General features: G+C 60.7%; 1 protein-coding gene across 1 annotated transcript; it reads right to left on the minus strand.

Moving 5' to 3' along the window:
- Positions 1-511: 511 nt before the first annotated feature.
- On the minus strand, positions 512-15,321 carry B4GALT2 (beta-1,4-galactosyltransferase 2). Its single transcript, XM_054037480.1, has 7 exons — positions 15,102-15,321; positions 7,465-7,828; positions 6,801-7,036; positions 5,688-5,878; positions 5,105-5,227; positions 2,658-2,762; positions 512-2,075 (listed from the first exon to the last, which is right to left on the minus strand). The coding sequence occupies exons 2-7, from the start codon at positions 7,760-7,762 to the stop codon at positions 1,925-1,927; spliced, it is 1,104 nt and encodes a 367-aa protein (XP_053893455.1). The 5' UTR covers positions 7,763-7,828; positions 15,102-15,321; the 3' UTR covers positions 512-1,924.
- Between the last annotated feature and the right edge of the window lie 4,682 nt (positions 15,322-20,003).

Raw genomic sequence — 20,003 nt, forward strand, 5'->3', positions numbered from 1 at the left:
CTTCTTCCCGCCGGCACCTGCCCCCATCCTGGGGCAGGGGGCTTGGCTGGCTCTCAAACCCTGGGGGCCCCTAGCTCTGCCAGCAGGTAGGGGCTCGACAGGGCTGCAGGATTGGCCCCAGCACCCAAGGGGCCTAGGTCCGGAGACATACTCTGCCCCCTGCCCCCCAAAATCCCCAACCCAGGCTCTGAGTTTTTGCAACTTTATTAAATACAAAAGTCTGGTCGCTGGGACCAAAGGCTGCATTCAGGATACGCTCAAAACAGGTCAAACATTCAAATGTACAAAAGTCAGTGGTGCCCCTGGCCTGGGCATGCTGCCTGCTGCCTTCCCTGCCCCCCCGGCGTCCAGAGGGGGGGGGCCCCACTCACCACACCGAGGCACTGGTTTCTTCTCTTCGCTCCAGGAGAGGGCTGGGCTCAGAACTGGGGGGAGCAGTGCAGGGGAGGGGGTGTGGCAGGGTGCTGTGCCCCCCCACTCCCTGGCAGTGGAGGTGGTACTGGTTCCTTGCCCCCTGGCAGTGTTCTCGCACGCATCACGCTTGGGGGCAGGCAGCAAGGGATGGGGCTTGGGGGTGGACAGGTTAAGCTATACATGGAGCTCGACGCCGGAGCAACAGCCCTGGGGGGAAGGGGGGGAGAGAGGGAGGGAACCCCGCAGGGCTCTGCACCAGCTCCTGCCCTCCAGGGTGGGCAGTGCCCATCCCCACCAAGGAGCCTTCCCCTTCCTAGGGCACCAGGCAAACTAGTTCTAAAGATAGCGGCCGCCCGCTGCCAAGGCCCCGCCCCAGAGAAGAGCTGGGCTGGAATGTTCTGTGCTGTAAAAGGGCCCTTGGGTGGGGGCAGCAGCAGGTGCGGCTGGAATCGGCAGGCAGGGGAGGTGCAGGGCTGCTTGGTAGGAAGCACCAGGGGACAGCGTGCGAGGGGCTGGGCCCCCGCCCACAGCTGGGGAGATCCATGGAGTCTCTAACCTTCCTTTCACCAACAGCCATTTTGGTGTGACCACCGCCCCAGGCTCCAAGACGCCTTGCCCCCCTAATTGGAGCAGCCGCTCGGGAGGGCTGCAGGGAGGGAATGGGGCAGACAAGGGCCCCCCCTCAGGCAGGGCCAGGATGGGAATAGTCCCTTTGAAGCCCCCCGGGATACAGTACATCCACACACAGCCGCAGTGTGCAGGAGGGGCCAGCCCCTGAGTCCCTGGCAGGGGGGAAACTGAGGCACAAAGGGGGGCAGGGTTGAGACTAGGACCCAGGTGTCCTGGCCTGGGCTCTAAGCACTAGCTGACGTGGCCGAGGAAGACAGCGAGAGGGGCTGCGTCTGTGCTCAGAGCCCTGTGCCCCACTGGGAGCAAGGCAGGAAGGGGAGCAGGTGGCAGGGAGCCGCACTGGCCCCTCTCCCAGCCACACTGCCCCCCGCGAGCCCTGCGAGTGCCCACAGAATGAGCCGTGGCCCAGCGGGAGCTGAACCCGCGGGGCACAGAGCCCCTGCTGCCGCTGGCCCAGACTGAGCCAGTCAGGGCGATGGGGTGACACGCCCGGCCCAGGACCACAGCACAGAGCATCGCCACCCCAGGAAGCTGCAGCTCTGTCCTTGGCTCTCCTCGTAAAGGGGGGGAGCTCGTTAGCCAGAGCCTGAAGCTCCCCAAGCCCCTGGCTGGGGCTGTTTTGGATAGTGGGGGGCCGCTGCGTTGTCCCCGGCCTGCGGGGCAGGGCTAATCGCCGCACGGTGAGGGGGGATTCTGGGGCGCAGCCATGTCCAGAAGGCAGACAGAGTGGGCCGAACACGTCCTGGTTCGATCCGCACCCCTGGACCACGGCGAGGCTCCTCTGCATCCAGCCAGCCAGCCCAGGGCACAGAGCCTCCCCTGCCAGGGCACGGCCAGCCCTGCGCTCCAGCCTCATGCTCCCGTGGGCCGGGGGAAGGTGCTAGCCCCGGGCCGGGCGTGGGGGCGGCTTGCCGATGTCCACCGTGATGTTCGTGTACATGGGCCAGCGCGTCACCTCCACCAGCCGATACTGCAGGGAACTGATGCCGTCCCGTTTCATCGTCACCTTGGTGTTCTGGATCTTGGTGAACCTGCCCGAGGCGCAGAGAGGTGTGAGCGGCGCAGAGCTGAGCTCTCCCCTGGCCAGCAGTGGCCCCGGAGGGCAGCGAGGCACAGCCCTGGGTGGCCCTTGGGGCTGTGGTCCCTGCCTGGCAGTGCCAGCCCAGGGCGGGGAGCCCAGTACTGCACAGCCTGGCTTCCCTCTCACCCAGCCAGAGAGCACCGTGTGTGCAAAGGGAGCAGGTTCACCTGGGGGCAGGGAAACTGAGGCACAGAGAAAGGGGGGGGGTGCCTCTCTAAGGCCACACTATGAGTCAGTGGCAGAGAAGGGAAGAGAACCCAGGCGTCCTGGCTCCCAGCACCACACCCCAGGGTTCACTCAGCAGCTGTCCCCACCATCTGCTGCCTGCTGAGGTGCCCATCTGGAGGCTCCCCCCGCCCCTCTCCAGCAGCCTCAGCCTAGGGGGTGGGGTGGGCTCTTGGATGGTATGGGGGGAGCTTTCCTAGGCAGGCTTCCCCCGGGCAGTGCCAAGCCATGGAGCCCAGGCAACACATGGGGCACTGGAGGTGATGACCAGCTGTGGGGCTCGGGGCGGGCCAGGCTGGGGTCTCACCTCTGTGGGTTGGGCTCGTTGTGTTTGTCGCGCTCATGTTTGATCATGCGGTACCTCCCGATGTGGCCGCTGGGACGCGACACCTTCATGCCGTTCAGAGAGATCCTGGGGACAGAGCGAGCCGAGCTGGCAAGAGCGGCACGAAGCTTGGGCCAGCTGGGATCTGGCACCAGCCCCGGAGGGCCCGGCCCTCTGCCATCGCTGCAAGCAGCAAAGGGATTGGGCCCCTCTGCCCCCCCAGCCTGACAGCGACTGGCACGAGCCCCTCGGCACACGTCCCCAGGGCCTGCGCCCGCCCCCACGGGAAGCGGGCCCAGCTGGCACCTGCCGCCCCGAGCACGACTGGGGAGCGGAGCCAGGGCAGGACCAAAGCCAGAGGCTCCTGTCTGGTCAGGGCCCACCTGCACCACCACTGGGACGCCAGCAGGGGGCAGTCAGAGCCGGGGCCCGGGAGCAGGACCGCACCGCGTAGCGGGGTGACGCCAGGGACTCAGTACTAAACAGCAGCTGCGCACTGGGGAGTTCAAGGCCCGGCTCCGGCTCCAGCACCGCGCCGGGAACTCGCCAGACCAGGGCTTCCGCCTCTCCGCTCGGCGGGTCAGCGCAGTCACTGCCGAAAAGCCTTTGCCACTAGCCCTTTGGGTGCCAGGTTGTCTGGCAGGTGCAGAGGAAACTCTCCCTCCCACGCCCCCAGCAGGAGGTGAGGAAGCAGGAAAGCTGGTTGTCCCTTGCAAGGAGAGCTGCCGACCCCGTGCGCAAGGGACGGCGCCAGATGGTCCAAGGTGGGCAGGCACCTAAAGAGGAAGCCAGGTGGCTGGGGGGATTTCAAGAGCACCTGAGCAGGTAAGCTGGATTTCATGGGCATCGGGCACTTCACCTAACCCTGCTTCCAAAGTCCCACTAGTCACCTAGCTGCACCTTTAGGCTCCTAAATCCCTTTGGAGCCTGGCCCCGGGGAGCATAAACAATCTCAACTCAGTAACTACAGCCCGCCCGCCCTTGCTTTAACACAGCCCAGTTCAACACCAAACACGGTCCGACGGGCTTCTTTCTTCTGGGGTCTCCAGCCACCAGGGTGGGTTTCAAGTTTTAACTGACCTCCAATTTCCATCCAAATCCAGCTTGACCCCAAGGCAGGAGTAAAACGTCCCCACTGAGCAAACCAGAGCCGTGTCCCTCCCCCGGGCACGGGCCCAAGGGACGAGTACATGCACGCTGAGCGAGGGAATTGCTGAAATCAGCGCCAAGCCAGCTGCAGACAGCAGCCCCGGGCTGAGCGGGAGGCGCTCTGGGGTTACAAAGCCACGGGGTGCTGGCACCCCACCAACGAACAAAGAACTGACACGGACCAATGCAAACCACGACTGAACTCAGGGATTTCAGTCAACCTGCCCTGCTGCCGAGTGGCTCCAGGAGCGAGGCCGAGCCACCTGGAGCCAGCCACTGCGGGGAGCTGCTGGCCCAGGGAATGGGGTTCACCCAGCCCCCAACCACTCCCTGATGGATCCAGGCCAGGCACTGCCCTGCTCCATGCCCGGCCCGGCACCAACACAGCCTCTCTCCCCACGTGCCCCCCGTCCCAGCTGTGTCTCAGACCCGGCACCACACGTTGGCTTTGTCCCGTGGCAGCACTCGGCCACATCTCCACCTCGACGGCATCTACGTGGCCACGGAGGCTGCAAGTCCCACACGAGCCAGCGAAGCGCCAGGGCAGCGAGAGCAGCTCGGGGGCAGATCCCGCACCGGGACCAGAGACGCCGCCGGAGCGCGCCCAGCTGGGCCTGACCAGCCCCTCCCAAGGTAGGGCCAGGGGACCCCACAGCTGCTCCCAGCGGGCAGCCTGGGGAAGCACAACCAGGCCAGCTACCCCACAGCTGCAGAGACCCACTGGGGCAGGGCAGGGCACAGCAGCGTGACCCAGCCGTGCCACACCACCGAGGGCACGGGCACTGCCAGGCAGCTCAGTGGGGCTCGCCGTGCCGGGCACACCGGGCTGGCTGCACCGCTGGCTCCTCTCCCAGGCAGTTGGACAGACAGAGGCTGCAGGGACGGCAACTCCCTTCCGCCCCCCAAGTGCAGCACACAGGCCCTGCTGGCGGAGGCGAACGGGCAGCTGAAGTGGCAGCGAGCGACAAGCCGAATGTCGGGCAGGACCCAGGATCCCTCGCCCTGCTCAGCCCATTCCATGGGGCCACACGCCCCCAGCCAGCCCTGTCCATCCCGAGTCCGGCCGCAGGGGGGCAGAGCGCCGACGTCCGTGGGTGGGGCTGCCTGGGAGCCTGACCGATGACAGGTGCTTCGGGGCACAGGTGCCTGTTTCAGGGCCTGAGGGTTGGGCTCTGGGCCCTCCAGCCACAGTGGAGGGCTGGGCTCTGGGCTGGCACAGCAGCCCTGAGGGACGAGCTCACCAAGGGACCTGGCCCAGCAGCACTGGGGGGCTCACCCACCGGTTAAAGATGTCGTCGTCCTCGCCTCCCCAGCCCCAGTACTCGTTGGGGAAGCCGTTGATCTTCAGGAACTGGGACCTGCTCAGGCCTGAGACGCCCCCGAAGTAGCCAGCGTACGGCAGCCTGCAGGGACAAGCAGCAGCCGGCGTCGGCACGGGCAGGCCAAGGGGGAGCCGGGGCAGTGCTCTCCTCCCCTCCGGGCGCTGTCTGAGCTCTGCTCTGGCTCAGGAAGGGGGCCAGGCTCCCAGGCACCGAGAACCTGCAAGGAAAGCTGCTACCAGCCCCCATCTCCCTCTCCCCCCATGGCCCGGTTCTCTGCCAATTGGCATCCCTTGCCCCTCTGCGATGCCCAGCACGGCACCTCCCCCACCCACTCCCACATCTCTGCCCTGCTGCCCCCATGCTCCCCGCAGCCCCAGGGCACACGCCACCCCTCCCACTGAACCTCCCTCCCAGAGAGCCACCTCCTCGCCCGCCGAGCCGGGTCCCAGCACACTGGGCCAGGGCTGGCTCGCTCCGCGGCAGGTGCCCGCCCTGGCGTCCAACCCCTGCCAGCTCCGCCCACGGCCCCGCCGGCACTCGCCTGAAGCTGAACTTGTCCATGGCGATGGCGAAGTGCCGCGGCTGCTCGTAGCACCGGTACAGATTCCGGTCGTCCATGGGGACCAGGTCCACATCGCTGAAGATGAAGCAGTCGTAGTCGTCCTCGTCCTTCAGGGCCTCCAGGAAGCCCACGTTGAGCAGCTTGGCCCGGTTGAAGGTATCCTCGCCGTACTGTGCAGGGGTGGGGGACAAGTGTCGGAGGGGGGCTCCCAGGCCAGCGCCAGCCGCCCGTCCCCCCGCACTCCTGCCCTACACACTGACGCTTAGCCCAGCTGTACAGACAGCCCCGCCCCACCGGCCCCCGAGCACTCCACTCTGTCACCCCCTTTCTGCACGCCGGGGAGCAGGGCAAGCAGAGCCCCGGGGGAGAGCAGCCGGCCCCAGCACCCCAAGATCGTGCTGTCCCGCCAGGGAGAGGCGCTAGAATGGCCCTTCCTGGAGGGAAGCTGTCAGTGAGTAGTGACAGGAAAGGGCCCTCTGCCACCGGCCCTGCCCATGGGCCCTGCCCAGTCACTTCTGGGCAGCAGCCTTGTGTCCCCGGCTCGCCCTGCTTGGCTGGAGACACCGTAACCCTGGGCACTGTCAGAGGGGCTGCGGGTCAGGATAGAGGGGCACCGGCTGGGCCGTGAGCAGAGGCAGGCCTCAAATCCGTCCGACAGGCCGGTCGGCCTCGGCATCACGCCCGACGCCAGCTGGGGCCCCCTCTCGTCGGCAGCTGCAGGGCCAGGGAGCCCGTGAGCCAGAGTGGCTCTCGGGGCCAACTGCCACGTGAGCCGCCCCGGGCAAACAGGTCCATTTAGCGCAGTTCACCCCAGGGGCACCCCTGGAACCCAGCCAGGAAGGGAGCCGAGCCAGCCAGGGGGACAGAAGGGCAGCCACACCGTCTGCCCTGGGCTCAGCCAGCAGGGTGCACAGAGCCAGCCCGGCCATGCGCCCAATACGCCACGCACAGGCCAGACTGCAGGGCCCTCCTCGGGCGGGGGGGGGGGGGGGTGAGTCTGCCGGGGCTCAGTCTCCCGCTGGGAATGGGAGACCCCTGAGCTGGGCCCTGGCACCTGGGGGAGGGGCTGTTATCCTGCCCCCAGGCCCCCACCTGGTTGATGATATAGATGCCGTAGGCGACCTTCTGCCGGCGCAGGATGGGGTGCAGGTAGTGCAGCCAGTAGCGCAGGTGGTGTTCCCGGTGGCGGAAGGGGATGAGGATGGCGACCTTCTGGCGGGGCTGGCAGTCCAGGGGCACGTACTTGCCGCCCTCCCGCACGTCTGGGTTCTCCCGCTGCACCCGCTCCATGCTCATGGGCGAGCTGAACTCGATGAGGAGCCGGCCAACTGCGGAGGGTTGGGGGAGCCAGTTACCAGGTGCCCCACCACAGCCCCTGGGAGCAAGGGGCAGGGCTCACCAGCAAGAGGGGGCGCTGTGACCCAGCTCTGCCTGTGCCCTCAGTCCTGACCCACAGCCCCCGGCACCCCCGCCCTGGGCTCCCCACCCAGGACTGGCAGTGCCCCAGGAGTCGGGTACAGTCACTTCTGATGGGGCAACCCCTCACATCCGATCAGGCGCCACACAGGCTGGGAGCAGTCAGCTCCGTCCGCCTGAACCTATCCACACTGAGCCCGGCCCAGCAGTTCCCAGCCCGCCCCCGGCAGCTCCCCACCCCAGCCAGTTCCCAGCCCGCCCCCTGGCCCAGCCCTGGCCTGCCCCTGGCCCTGCCCCAGCCCACCCTCGACCCAGGAGCTCCCCAGCCCCAGCCGCTCACCTAAGCCAGGCGGCACCTCCTGGCAGGGCGATAAGGGCTTCTCGGTGCCGGAGTGGTTGGCGCTGGAGGCTGGGTCAGCGCCAGCCGGCCCACAGCTGGGGGCGGTGCCGTTGGGCCGGGAGGAGTTGGAGGATTGGGCCCGGGAGGAGTTCCTGCCGTTGAAGCGGCTGAAGAAGTCCAGGTGCTGGGCATAGACGTCGAAGTAGAGAATCATAATGATGACGAAGTGCAGCAGGCACAGCAGCAACACGGCCTTGCAGATCCTCTCCAGGGTCACCCCCAGGAGCAGCCTGGTCATCTTCCGGGCGCTGGCGGGCGGGCATGTGCGCCGAGCTCCGGGGCGGTTCCCGCCAAGGCACCGGTCCTGCCCAGGGGACACCAACAGTCAGGACAAGGCCCCCGCACCCCACCCAGGCCAGGGAGAGGTCGGGTCCCCGCGTGTCGAGGGAAACGGTGGGGGCGACGGACCTGTCTGGTTTTAAGATTAAGTTAGATAAGTTTATGGAGGGAATGGTTTAATGGTAAAGCATATTAGCCAAGGAATACCGAGCAAAGGCAGGTAAATAGTATAATGGCTAACAAGGGTCAGGCTGGAGACTCTTGCCTACATGCTCGGGGTCTTACTGATCGCCAGATTTGGGGTCGGGAAGGAATTTTCCTCCGTGGTAGATTGGCTGAGGCCCTGGAGGTTTTTCGCCTTCCTCCGCAGCATGGGGCAGGGATCGCTAGCAGGAGGGTCTCTGCCAATTGAAGTCACTAAAACACAGGATTTGGAGACTTCATCAGCAGAGTCCAGGGAAGGGTAGGGACGGTTTTGTGGCCTGCAGCATGCAGGGGGTCAGACCCGATGATCATAATGGTCCCTTCTGACCTTAAAGTCTATGAGTCTATGAGTGTCCTGTGGACACATCCAGCCACGCCGACTCCAGCTGCTTGTCGCTCCCCAGCCCCACGCTAGTATCCCCCAGCCAAGTGACCCCAATGCCCTGCAGGCCCCCCAAGCCGTCTGCCCCGACGTGCCCAGCCCTCTCCTGGGGCACAGAAACTAGGTTTGTTGCTCCTGCGCGGAGAAAAAAGCCCAGCTCCCTGGAGCTCCCGATCCCCCCCGTTCCCAGCCAGACCCGCGCCAGGAACCCATCGCGTAACACAGGGTTTTAGGGGAGTTTAAATGCCAGGGATAAAGACAAACCAGCTACAAGCAAATCGGAGTCACACACGCTTCCAAGGGGCTCAGACTGAACCCTGCAAGCTGCAGCCTGGGGTCTTCCTGGTCCTCCTCCTTCCAGCCATGGCCAGCTCTCTGCCAGGGCTGCCGGGCGAGGAGCAGGGTGCTCACCTTATTCAGACCCCGGAGACTCAGGCCCCGGCGGAACAGCCCATCCTCCTCAGGTCACTCGCACTCCGCCCTCTCGTGTGCGTCCAGCGACGGACGCCAAGACCTCTGCTCGTCTCAGCTTCCCAAACACACTGTCCTGTCCTGCACTCAGCAGGAGCTCCTGCTGCTCGTCCCTTCCCGGGCACGCGGCTGGAAATGGGGCGCCCACTGGCTTTGGGCACGCTCTGACTTAACTTCACCAGAGACAGGGAGCCAGCTGCCTTCCCCTTCCCGTCTGGGGAAACCCAGACCACAGGAGCAGTGACGGGGGTACCATTCACTGCCAGCAGGCACATCCTCCCTAGATCGCAAGGTCCATGCCCCTTGGCTGTCCCTCTCCTTGCAGCCCCAGGAGCTGCTGCGGCCTCCTCACGACTCAGCCTCCAGCTAGTCACGCTCCTCAGGCAGTCTTCCTGTTCACTGCCCCGCCGGTGCCACATCCCCAGGGGCTGGGCCTGCCCTCTGCTCTCGGTTCCGGCTCAGGGACCTCTAGTCAGCAGCCAAGGCCTGTTCCACCCCAGAGCTTGCTGCATTTCCCCGAGCCCTTTCCTAACCTGGCTCTCCCTCCCTTCCCTGGTGTCACCACTCGTCCTCCCAGCCTGCATGTCTCTGCCACCCCCACGCCCCCCTCCACCCAGGGAGCCGCTGCAGCCTTTCCCCACGGCCTGCTCCACGGGCAGCCTCCTGGCTGCTCCAGGCCCGGCTGCGCTTCTGCCAAGTAAGGCTCCTCTGTCTTCGTTCCCCGCAGCCCCACGGGGCCCTGCAGGGCAGGGTTGGGAGGACCCCCCACCGCAGGGTCACAGACCCAAAACCACAAGAGCAGGAGGGAGCGTGTTCTCTCAGCTAGTGTTAATCCACATGCACACTGATCTTAACCACCAGCAGGCGGTGGGACTAGACGACCTCCTGAGGTCTCTTCCAACCCTAAACTTCTGTGATTCTCTCTCGCTCCTGTTCCACCGAGACCCGCAAGGCGCAGTCAGCACGGTGTGGACAGGGGGTGCTCGAGGTCACCCCCCGCAGTGATGTCACTCCCCAGCCAGAGGGTAGAAAGGCCAGGCTGGGTCTCCTTGGCAATGAGTGGCTCTGGTCATGGCCCGCGTTCAGCACCGTAATGGGGGAATCGTCACCGAGTGGGTGTTTCCAGGGGGTCCCGCAGCTGCGCCACTGAATGTTTTTATCAATGACCTGGAGGAAAACATCAAATCATCACTGATAAAAGTTGGCAGAGGGCACAAAGGTTGAGGGAGGGTGAAGACGACAGGGCTCCGGTTCACAGCCATCTGGGGCACTTGGTAGGTTGAGCTCAAGCAAACAATATGGCTTTTAATACGGCTAAATGTAAACGTCTCTCTCTAGGAAGAAAGGACATGGGTTGTACGTACCAGGAAGCCGGGACTCTGAAAACACTCGGGAGTCGTAATGGACAATCAGCGGAACATGAGCTCCCGGTGCGACACTCCGGGCAAAAGGGCTAATTGCGAATCTTGGATACATAAACAGGCAAATCTCGAATAGGAGCAGAGGGGTTAGTTTACCTCTGGATCTGGCACTGCTCGAATCCTGGGTCCAGTTCTGGTGGCCACAATTCAGGGAGGAGGTTGGTAAATTGCGGAGGGTCAGAGAAGAGCCCCGAGAATGATTCAAGGATTAGAAAACCTGCCTTTAGTGATCGACTCCAGGAGCTCCATCGAGTTTGTGAACCAAGAGACGTTAAAGGGGTGACTCGATCCCAGTCTACAAGTACCCGCAGGCGGACCCAGTATTTGGTAATGGTCTCTCCCATCTAGCAGCGGAAGCTCCAACACAATCCCATGGATGGAAGCTGAAGCTAAACAATTCCAGGTGAGGGTAATTAACCAGTGGAACAACATCCCCGGGGCTGCGGAGATTCCCCATCCCTGGCAACTGCTCTAGGAGTTACCCGGGGGCAGGTCTCTGGTGGTCAGACTAGGCGATCACAGCGGGCCCTTCTGACCTTGGGATCGATGAACGGGGCCGGCCGTGTGGCTGCTTCAGAGGCGATCGCCAAAGTCTTTCTTTAGAAATTGAGCGTTTTCCCCCTGGTTTGTCTTCTGAGTAGAGACAGAGGGTCTGGACTGTGCTTAGACACCCCCGCCTGGGCCGCAGGCTGTCCCAGACGTGCCCCGTTCCCAGCAGCGGCAGCTTTACCAGGGAACCCTTTTCCACGCTGCAGTTCAATGGGGTTAATAGGACGACGCGTTTCAATCTGAGTGGCACAGGCTCCACCGCCCGACGATCCAGCCAGCGCACAGACGGACTTCAGCACTCGTGAGCTCACGGGGGGAAGACACGGCCACCTGGCAAGAGACCAGCAGGGCCACTCACGGCCAGCACTACGCTGCACACTGCGGCCACCCAGAATGTAGTGACAGGTTATCCTGCTCCACACACACCCTCCTCAGCCGCTCTGGTGCTCAGAGACTCTCCCTTAGCTGAGGGCAGTACAGGGCCTATGACTAGAGTGGATTTCCTGCAGGAGAGGGGGGGCGGCACGGCACAGACAGGCACCAGTTCGTTACAGTCAGGGCCTGTGGTGCTCCAGAGCCACCGCAGGCCTGTGTCCAGCCCTCCTGGCTGTGAAGAGCCTTGAGCCAAGTATATTGATACAATGCTGCTTGCCTGAGTCTGCAAGGAGCCTGAAACGACGGCTCAGAGAGGTGTGAAATGGCCCACCCATCTCAACAGGCTTGGCAACGCCCACGGTAGCATGTACTGCAGTTCAACAGAGGGTAACTGGAGCCCAACGCCTCCTTCAGCCTGACGCCTACAGATCACAGCTTACAGGGCAACACCCCAACTTCAGTAGTCACCAGGTCCCGTTTCTCCCCCACTCCCAGCCTGCCTGCCCGGCGCCCCAGGCCCCCAAAGCCCCGACCGCCCCCACCCTCAACAACTTCTGGACTGCAGACATGGGTTGTCAATACAAACATCCACCACACACCAAAAGGGGGGGCGTGGGAGCCAGAGCCCCAGAAATCACCCATCACAACAGCAGAGAGGCTGCCCAGCCCTGAAGCCAAGTGCAGAGAACTGGCACAACTCGGATGTATTTTTATGAAAGGTGTGGGTGACTCAGTTTCCGTCTCCCCTCAGACGGTTTCCCGCAGGCTGGGAAAGGGTTACAGTCTTTCCTGAAACGAGACAAGCAAGGCAGGGATTGAAGGAAGTCACCGATAGGCTGGATGAAGCAGCGGGAGCTAACATCACCGGGCATAATTCCTGAAAAGCACGCGAGAGGGAACCATCCCGGGGGCGCTGCACAGACTGGGTCTGACAGGTTACCCAGCAGGCCCGGGAGGAGCGGTTTCTGGGTTTAGGATGTCTTCACAGCACTGCCACATTCTGACTGACCACCTGGGCCTTCTGAGGCTGCCTGGCCACTGGCTAAGCCTGGGGGTTACAGGAGGCAGGTGCAGAGGTGATGAAAGGGAAGGACAGGAGGCACTGGAGTGGAACGGCAGAGGCCGTCCCAGGAAAGGATTTGGCTAACGGCCTGAGGGGGCGCTCTCCGGGAGGCCACGAAGGGGTTAGCGGTGCTGTTCTCGCAGGAACTGGGAGGTGTGATTCTAGGAGAGGGGTGAATGCCGGCAGCAGTGAAAGCAAGTGCCGCGGAAGGCACACGCCAAGGGAAAAGCCGCTCACCCTTTTCACAAAGGACGAGGGAGCCAGACAGGGAATTACTAGAGACACTGAGACATGCTGAGGGACAACCGGACTCTCAGGAGCTGACACGCCCAGCTAGCTGACCTGCTCTGAGGACCAGAAAAGACACAATGCTCCAGAGCAGAGCTGGAGACACACCAGCCCGCCAGGGAAACCTTACAGACAAGGCCTTCGGCGGGCGTGGAAGAGGGTGACAGAGGCAGCAGCCGTGCTCCATCCAGACCAGATTCACCACGTCAGCAGCAGTCGGGCACAAGCCGGCTACAGGCTGAGGAGCAACTGGAACTAGACACACACACTGTGCTTGGAAGCCCTGCAGACCGGGAGCAAGAGAGACGTTGCTAAGGACCAGAGAAGCTCTGCCTCCCACCCCACAGCACCCACAAGCCAATTCCCTTCCTATTATTATTATTATTATTTTTTTTTTTTTAAGGCAGACCATTCAGTAGCTGGGCTGGGACGCTAGGAACCCCGGGCTGTGGAAATGCAGAGAAGGGCTAACAGCAGCGACATGAGCCTGGCCAGGTGGCCCACCTGAGAAATGTTCTATTTCCTCCCCCCCTTCTGAAGTGTGTAGCTGGATCTGGTGATGAAGGCCTAGACCAGGCAGGGTGTGCCGGCAAGCAGGCGTTGCTCGGGGAAGGAGGCTGTGTGTGATTTGAACAGTCCATTGGTGGAGTTTGCTGCAGCTGAGCAGAGCCAGGCCAGTTACTGGTTGTGAATCATTGACTGGGTCAATTCAGCATTTCCCCTGTTTGCAAACTGCCCACGAAAACAGCGATTTTCGTTCAGTTCTCTGGGACTCAAACGGCTCCGTTGGGGCTGCACAGCTCACAGCCAGCCATTCTGACCAGCCAGGACCGGTCGCCCAAGGCAGAAGCTCCCTCTTCCGCGGCCCGACTGGATGAGGGAAACTTTTGGACCAGCAAATCCCTCTGTTGGAGCCCAAATACCCCCCGTCCTGTGTGACCGCGAGGATCAGCAGCCACTCCCAGACAGAAACGCTGCTGGCACAACCGTCGGCAGAGCACAAATAAACAGGGTCACGGCTGGTCAGAATTCAAACCCACCCTCCCCACTGTGGGTGGCTGTCCTCACGGCTCCGGAGTCGCCGGGTGTGAGCAGATGGCCGGGACGTGTGCCCACGTGTACCCGTTACACATAACGTGATTTGAGCTCCAGCCCTGCACTGGTGGGCACCCCATCCACAGGCCACTCACAGCGGGACATGCTGCCCCCTGGGGAGCCCCATTCAGACCTGGCAGCCTGACCAGGTCCCATAGGCAGTCTCAGGCGCTCAGAGCAGCTGCCCGGGGCCCCAGAGCAATGAATGCTGCTGGGAAAAGGTGAGCGTCATGCCAGCTACGAGAGCAGCCAGCAGTGCTGGGTCCCAGGGTCTGAGGCAAGGCGGGTGAGGTCATCGCTTTTACGGGATCGGCTTCTGTCAGAAGCTCGTCTCTCGCACCCGCAAAAGCTATCCCCGCCGCCCCCCTTGTCTCCCGGGGGGCTGGGCTGGGCAGCTCTGCCCAGCGCCTTCTGCTGAATGGCTCCAGATGCCAGAGACAAGGCCAGGCAACAAGTACTGCCGGAGCAAAGCCCTGCTGGGAACATGCAGCCCCCATTATCTTCCCCGACTCCAGCGCCATTAGCCAGCCTGGAGCGGCAGCTCCCTGCCCCCCTTCCCTGGCTCCCGAGCTGCATTGTTCTCCCGGGGAGACCCCGCTTCCAGCACGCGGCCTCCGGCCTCCTGCCTTGCCAAGGACGGAGCTGCCCAGAGCCCAGGCAGCACCCCTGGGCGATGCTGCACCCGCCCGGCAATGCCTGGGACAAGGCCCCTCACCCAGCCAGGGGCCCAGGCTCGGACCCCCCCAGGCAGCCCCCCCCAGGAGCTGCCTGGGGGACTGTGCAAGAGCCATTTTGGGTGGGGTGGGGAGATGGCTGTAGATAAAGGCAAGGAGGAGCCAAGCGTGTGTGTGTGTGGGGGGGTTTGCTGCCGGGTCCAGGGCTAGCCCGGGAGGGGGGCCCTAAGCGGGATGTCCCCCCCCCAACACTAGAACAGGCCCCAGGGTTACAAACAGGAGCCCTGGGGCGGCTCGATCTGCGCCAGCCCAGCCCAGGAGCCCCCGGCCAGGGGCCCCCCGACCCCCCTCCGCCCACGGGGCAGCCGGGCAGGGACAGACACGGGCCACCCACCGGGGGGGGGGGGGGGAGCCGGCAGCTGGGGGGCCCCGCCCAGAACCGGGGGATGCTGACAATGGGAAGCCGGGGGGGGGAATGGATGGGTCTGTCTGACAGGGGGGAGGCGGTGATGGGGAGGCCGGCAATGGGGGAGTGTCGGGGCGGGGGGGGGGGGGGCGGGCGGTGATGGGGCGTGGGGGCGATATTGGGGGGGCAGTGACGGGCCAGCGGGGGCTGGTGTCGGGGCGGGGGGGGGCGGTGATGGGGGGGTGTCAGGCCGGGGGGGGAGGGGGCTCGCTGTCGGGCCGGGGGCGGCGATGGGGGGTGTCGGGCCGGGGGGGGGCTCGCTGTCGGGCCGGGGGGGAAGGGGGCTCGCTGTCGGGCCGGCCGCACTCACCGGTCCGGGTGTCGGGGGCCGGGCGGCTGCGGGGACGCGGCGGCTCCCCGGGCCCGGCCGGGCTCAGTGCGGGCGGCTCCGGCTCCCCCGCCAGCCCCGCAGCCCGGCCCCGTCAGCAGCGGCAGCGCCCGGTCCGGGCCACGGGGCGCCCATCGCGGGCTGCGGGGCCTCCCGGCCGCTCCTCCGCTCGCAGCGACCAGGCCCGGCCGCTCCCGCACCGCAGCGCCGCCGCCCTAGGCCCCGCCCCCATGCCTCGCCCCGCCCCCGCTGCCCTAGGCCCCGCCCCATGCCTCGCCCCGCCCCCGCTGCCTCGGCCCCGCCCCCATGCCTCGCCCCGCCCCCGCTGTCTCGGCCCCGCCCCCATGCCTCGCCCCGCCCCCGCTGCCCTAGCCCCCGCCCCTCGGCCGCCGCTGCCTAGACCCCGCCCCCATGCCTCGCCCCGCCCCCAGGACTGGCCCCGCCCCCGCCACCCCTAGTTCCGCCCCCAGGACCGGGCCCGCTCCTCCTCCGCTGCCTTAGGCCACGCCCCCTCTGCCTCCACTGCCCTAGGCCCCGCCCCCAGGACCGGCCCCGCCTCCGCCACCCCTAGTTCCGCCCCCAGGACCTGCCCGCTCCGCCTCTGCTGCCATAGGCCCCGCCCCCCATGTCTAGCCCCGCCCCCGCTGCACTGGGCCCCACCCCCAGGACTGGCCCCGCCTCTGCTTCCCCTAGTCCTGCTGCCTCTCTGCCCCCCAGGACCGACCACGCCTGCTCCCTCCATAGGTCACGCCCTCTCCGCCCCCACAAAGACCGGCCACGCCCCCTCCAGGCCTGGCGACACCCTCACTCCACCCCTGCTTAGCTCCCTGCCCTCACCCCTTCCCTCGGTCTCTGCAGCACCGAGCACCGCACCAGGACCCCCAGGGCTGACTCCCGGCTGGATCCCCCCCCCTTTGTCTGGGGATAGGGCCCTGGCCCTCGGGCCCCAGTGAGTGGGGACAGGGCAGGGTGGGGGCACTAGCGAGTGGCGGTGGGGCAGGGCAGGGGGGCATCAGAGGGGTGGGTGGTGCAGGGAAGGGGCACCAAGAACATAAGAACGGCCGTACTGGGTCAGACCAAAGGTCCATCCAGCCCAGTCTCCTGTCTGCCGACAGTGGCCAATGCCAGGTGCCCCAGAGGGAGAGAACCTAACAGGTAATAAGCAACAGAGGGTCTTGTGGCACCTTTAAGACTAACAGAAGTACTAGGAGCATAAGCTTTCGTGGGTAAGAACCTCACTTCTTCAGATGCATTGACTTACTTGCATCTGAAGAAGTGAGGTTCTTACCCACAAAAGCTTATGCTCCCAATATTTCTGTTAGTCTTAAAGGTGCCACAGGACCTTCTGTTGCTTTTTACAGATTCAGACTAACACGGCTACCCCTCTGATACCTAACAGGTAATGATCAAGTGATCTCTCTCCTGCCATCCATCTCCATCCTCTGACAGACAGAGGCTAGGGACACCATTCCTTACCCATCCTGGCTAATAGCCATTAATGGACTTAACCTCCATGAATTTATCCAGTTCTCTTTTAAATGCTGTTATAGTCCTAGCCTTCACAACCTCCTCAGGTAAGGAGTTCCACAGGTTGACTGTGCACTGTGTGAAGAAGAACTTCCTTTTATTTGTTTTAAACCTGCTGCCCATTAATTTCATTTGGTGGCCCCTAGTTCTTGCATTATGGGAATAAGTAAATAACTTTTCCTTATCTACTTTCTCCCCATCACTCATGATTTTATAGACCTCTATCATATCCCCCCTTAGTCTCCTCTTTTCCAAGCTGAAAAGTCCTGGCCTCTTCAATATCTCCTCATATGGGACCCGTTCCAAACCCCTAATCATTTTAGTTGCCCTTCTCTGAACCTTTTCTAGTGCCAGTGTATCTTTTTTGAGATGAGGAGACCATATCTGTACGCAGTATTCAAGATGTGGGCGTACCATCGATTTATGTATGGGCAATAAGATATTCTCAGTCTTATTCTCTATCCCCTTTTTAATGATTCCTAACATCCTGTTTGCTTTTTTGACCGCCTCTGCACACTGCGTGGACGTCTTCAGAGAACTATCCACGATGACTCCCAGATCTTTTTCTTGATTAGTTGTAGCTAAATTAGCCCCCGTCATATTGTATGTATAGTTGGGGTTATTTTTTCCAATGTGCATTACTTTACATTTATCCACATTAAATTTCATTTGCTATTTTGTTGCCCAATCACTTAGTTTTGTGAGATCTTTTTGAAGTTCTTCACAGTCTGCTTTGGTCTTAACTCTCTTGAGCAGTTTAGTATCATCTGCAAATTTTGCCACCTCACTGTTTACTGCTTTCTCCAGATCATTTATGAATAAGTTGAATAGGATTGGTCCTAGGACAGACCGTTGGGGAACACCACTAGTTACCCCTCTCCATTCTGAGAATTTGCCATTTTTTCCTACCCTTTGTTCCCTGCCTTTTAACCAGTTCTCAATCCATGAAAGGACTTTCCCTTTTATCCCATGACAGCTTAATTTACATAAGAGCCTTTGGTGAGGGACCTTGTCAAAGGCTTTCTGGAAATCTAAGTACACTATGTCCACTGGATCCCCCTTGTCCACATGTTTGTTGATCCCTTCAAAGAACTCTAATAGATTAGTAAGACATGATTTCCCTTTACAGAAACCATGTTGACTCTTCCCCAACATACTGTGTTTATCTACATGTCTGACAATTTTATTCTTTACTATTGTTTCAACTAATTTGCCCGGTACAGACGTTAGACTTACCGGTCTGTAATTGCCGGGGTCACCTCTAGAGCCATTTTTAAATATTGGCGTTACATTAGCTATCTTCCAGTCATTGGGTACAGAAGCCGATTTAAAGGACAGGTTACAAACCATAGTTAATAGTTCAGCAACTTCACATTTGAGTTCTTTCAGAACTCTTGGGTGAATGTTATCTGGTCCCGGTGACTTGTTAATGTTAAGTTTATCAATTAATTCCAAAATCTCCTCTAGTGACACTTCAATATGTGACAGTTCCTCGGATTTGTCATCTACAAAAGCGGGCTCAGGTTTGGGAATCTCCCTAACATCCTCAGCCGTGAAGACTGAAGCAAAGAATTCGTTTAGTTTCTCCGCAATGACTTTATCGTCTTTAAGCGCTCCTTTTGTATCTCGATCATCCAGGGGCCCCACTGGTTGTTTAGCAGGCTTCCTGCTTCTGATGTACTTAAAAAACATTTTGTTATTACCTTTGGAGTTTTTGGCTAGCCGTTCTTCAAACTCCTCTTTGACTTTTCTTATTACGTTTTTACACTTGATTTGGCAGTGTTTATGCTCCTTTCTATTTACCTCGCTAGGATTTGACTTCCACTTTTTAAAGGAAGTCTTTTTATCTCTCACTGCTTCTTTTACATGGTTGTTAAGCCACGTTGGCTCTTTTTTAGTTTTTACTGTGTTTCTTAATTTGGGGGTATACATTGAAGTTGGGCCTCTATTATGGTGTCTTTAAAAAGCGCCCATGCAGCTTCCAGGGATTTCACTTTAGTCACTGTACCTTTTAACTTCTGTTTAACTAACCCCCTCATTTTTGCATAGTTCCCCCTTTTGAAATTAAATGCCACAGTGTTGGGCTCTTGAGATGTTCTTCCCACCACAGGGATGTTGAATGCTATTGTATTATGGTCACTATTTCCAAGCAGTCCTGTTATGGTTACCTCTTGGACCAGCTCCTGCGCTCCACTCAGGACTAAATCTAGAGTTGCCTCTCCCCTTGTGGGTTCCCGTACCAGCTGCTCCATGAAGCAGTCATTTAAAGTATTGAGAAATTTGATCTCTGCATTTCGTCCTGAGGTGAAATGTTCCCAGTCAATATGGGGATAATTGAAATCCCCCACTATTATTGAGTTCTTAATTTTGATAGCCTCTCTAATTTCCCTTAGCATTTCATCATCACTATCACTGTCCTGGTCAGGTGGTCGATAATAGATCCCTAATGTTATATTCTTATTAGAGCATGAAATTTCTATCCATAGAGATTCTATGGAACATGTGGATTCACTTCAGATTTTTACTTCATTTGATTCTACATTTTCTTTCATATATAGTGTCAGTCCCCCTCTCCCCGCCCCCCACGACCTGTTCTGTCCTTCCGATATATTTTGTACCCCGGAATGATTGTGTCCCATTGATTGCTCTCAGTCCACCAGGTTTCTGTGATGCCTATTATATCAATATGCTCCTTTATCACGAGGCACTCTAGTTCACCCATCTTATTATTTAGACTTCTAGCATTTGTGTACAAGCACCTTAAAAACTTGTCATTGTTTATTTGTCTGCCCTTTTCTGATGTATCAGATTGTTTTTTATGTGAATGTTTATCGTCTGATCTGGGCCTTACATTATCCTCCTCCATCCTCTGCTCCTGACTAGAACCTGGAGATTCTCTATCATTAGACTCTTCCCTAAGAGAAGTCTCTGTCCGATCCACATGCTCCTCTGCAGCAGTCGGCTTTCCCCCATCTCCTAGTTTAGAAACTGCTCTGCAACCTTTGTAATGTTCAGTGCCAGCAGTCTGGTTCCACTTTGGTTTAGGTGGAGCCCATCTCTCCTGTATAGGCTCCCCCATCCCAAAAGTTTCCCCAGTTCCTAATGAACCTAAACCCCTCCTCTCTACACCATCGTCTCATCCACGCATTGAGACTGAAGCTCTGCCTGCGTTCTCTCCTACAGCTACCTACGTTAATGGAGGGGTTTGGTTTAAATCAAGAAGTTTTGAATGTAGTTTAGTTTACAGGTTTTAAAGAACAGCAAGGGGCCCTTGCCCCCTTCCCAACTCCCTTGCGAAACTCCCTGTTAGCAGCCCTTGGTCGCCTGCGCACTTCTTTATAAAGCCCTGACCTGCTT

This window comes from Malaclemys terrapin, chromosome 8 (assembly GCF_027887155.1).
Source record: "Malaclemys terrapin pileata isolate rMalTer1 chromosome 8, rMalTer1.hap1, whole genome shotgun sequence".
Classification (NCBI taxonomy): Eukaryota; Metazoa; Chordata; order Testudines; family Emydidae; genus Malaclemys; species Malaclemys terrapin.

What these genes read in the sequence shown, in the direction of transcription:
- B4GALT2 (XM_054037480.1), bottom strand. Translation starts at nt 7,762, where the DNA reads ATGACCAGGCTGCTCCTGGGGGTGACCCTGGAGAGGATCTGCAAGGCC. An exon ending in GGAGGTGCCGCCTGGCTTAG is followed by an intron (nt 7,037 to 7,464) that starts GTGAGCGGCTGG and finishes AACCCTCCGCAG; the next exon opens with TTGGCCGGCTCCTCATCGAG. An exon ending in GCATCTATATCATCAACCAG is followed by an intron (nt 5,879 to 6,800) that starts GTGGGGGCCTGG and finishes ACCCCTGCACAG; the next exon opens with TACGGCGAGGATACCTTCAA.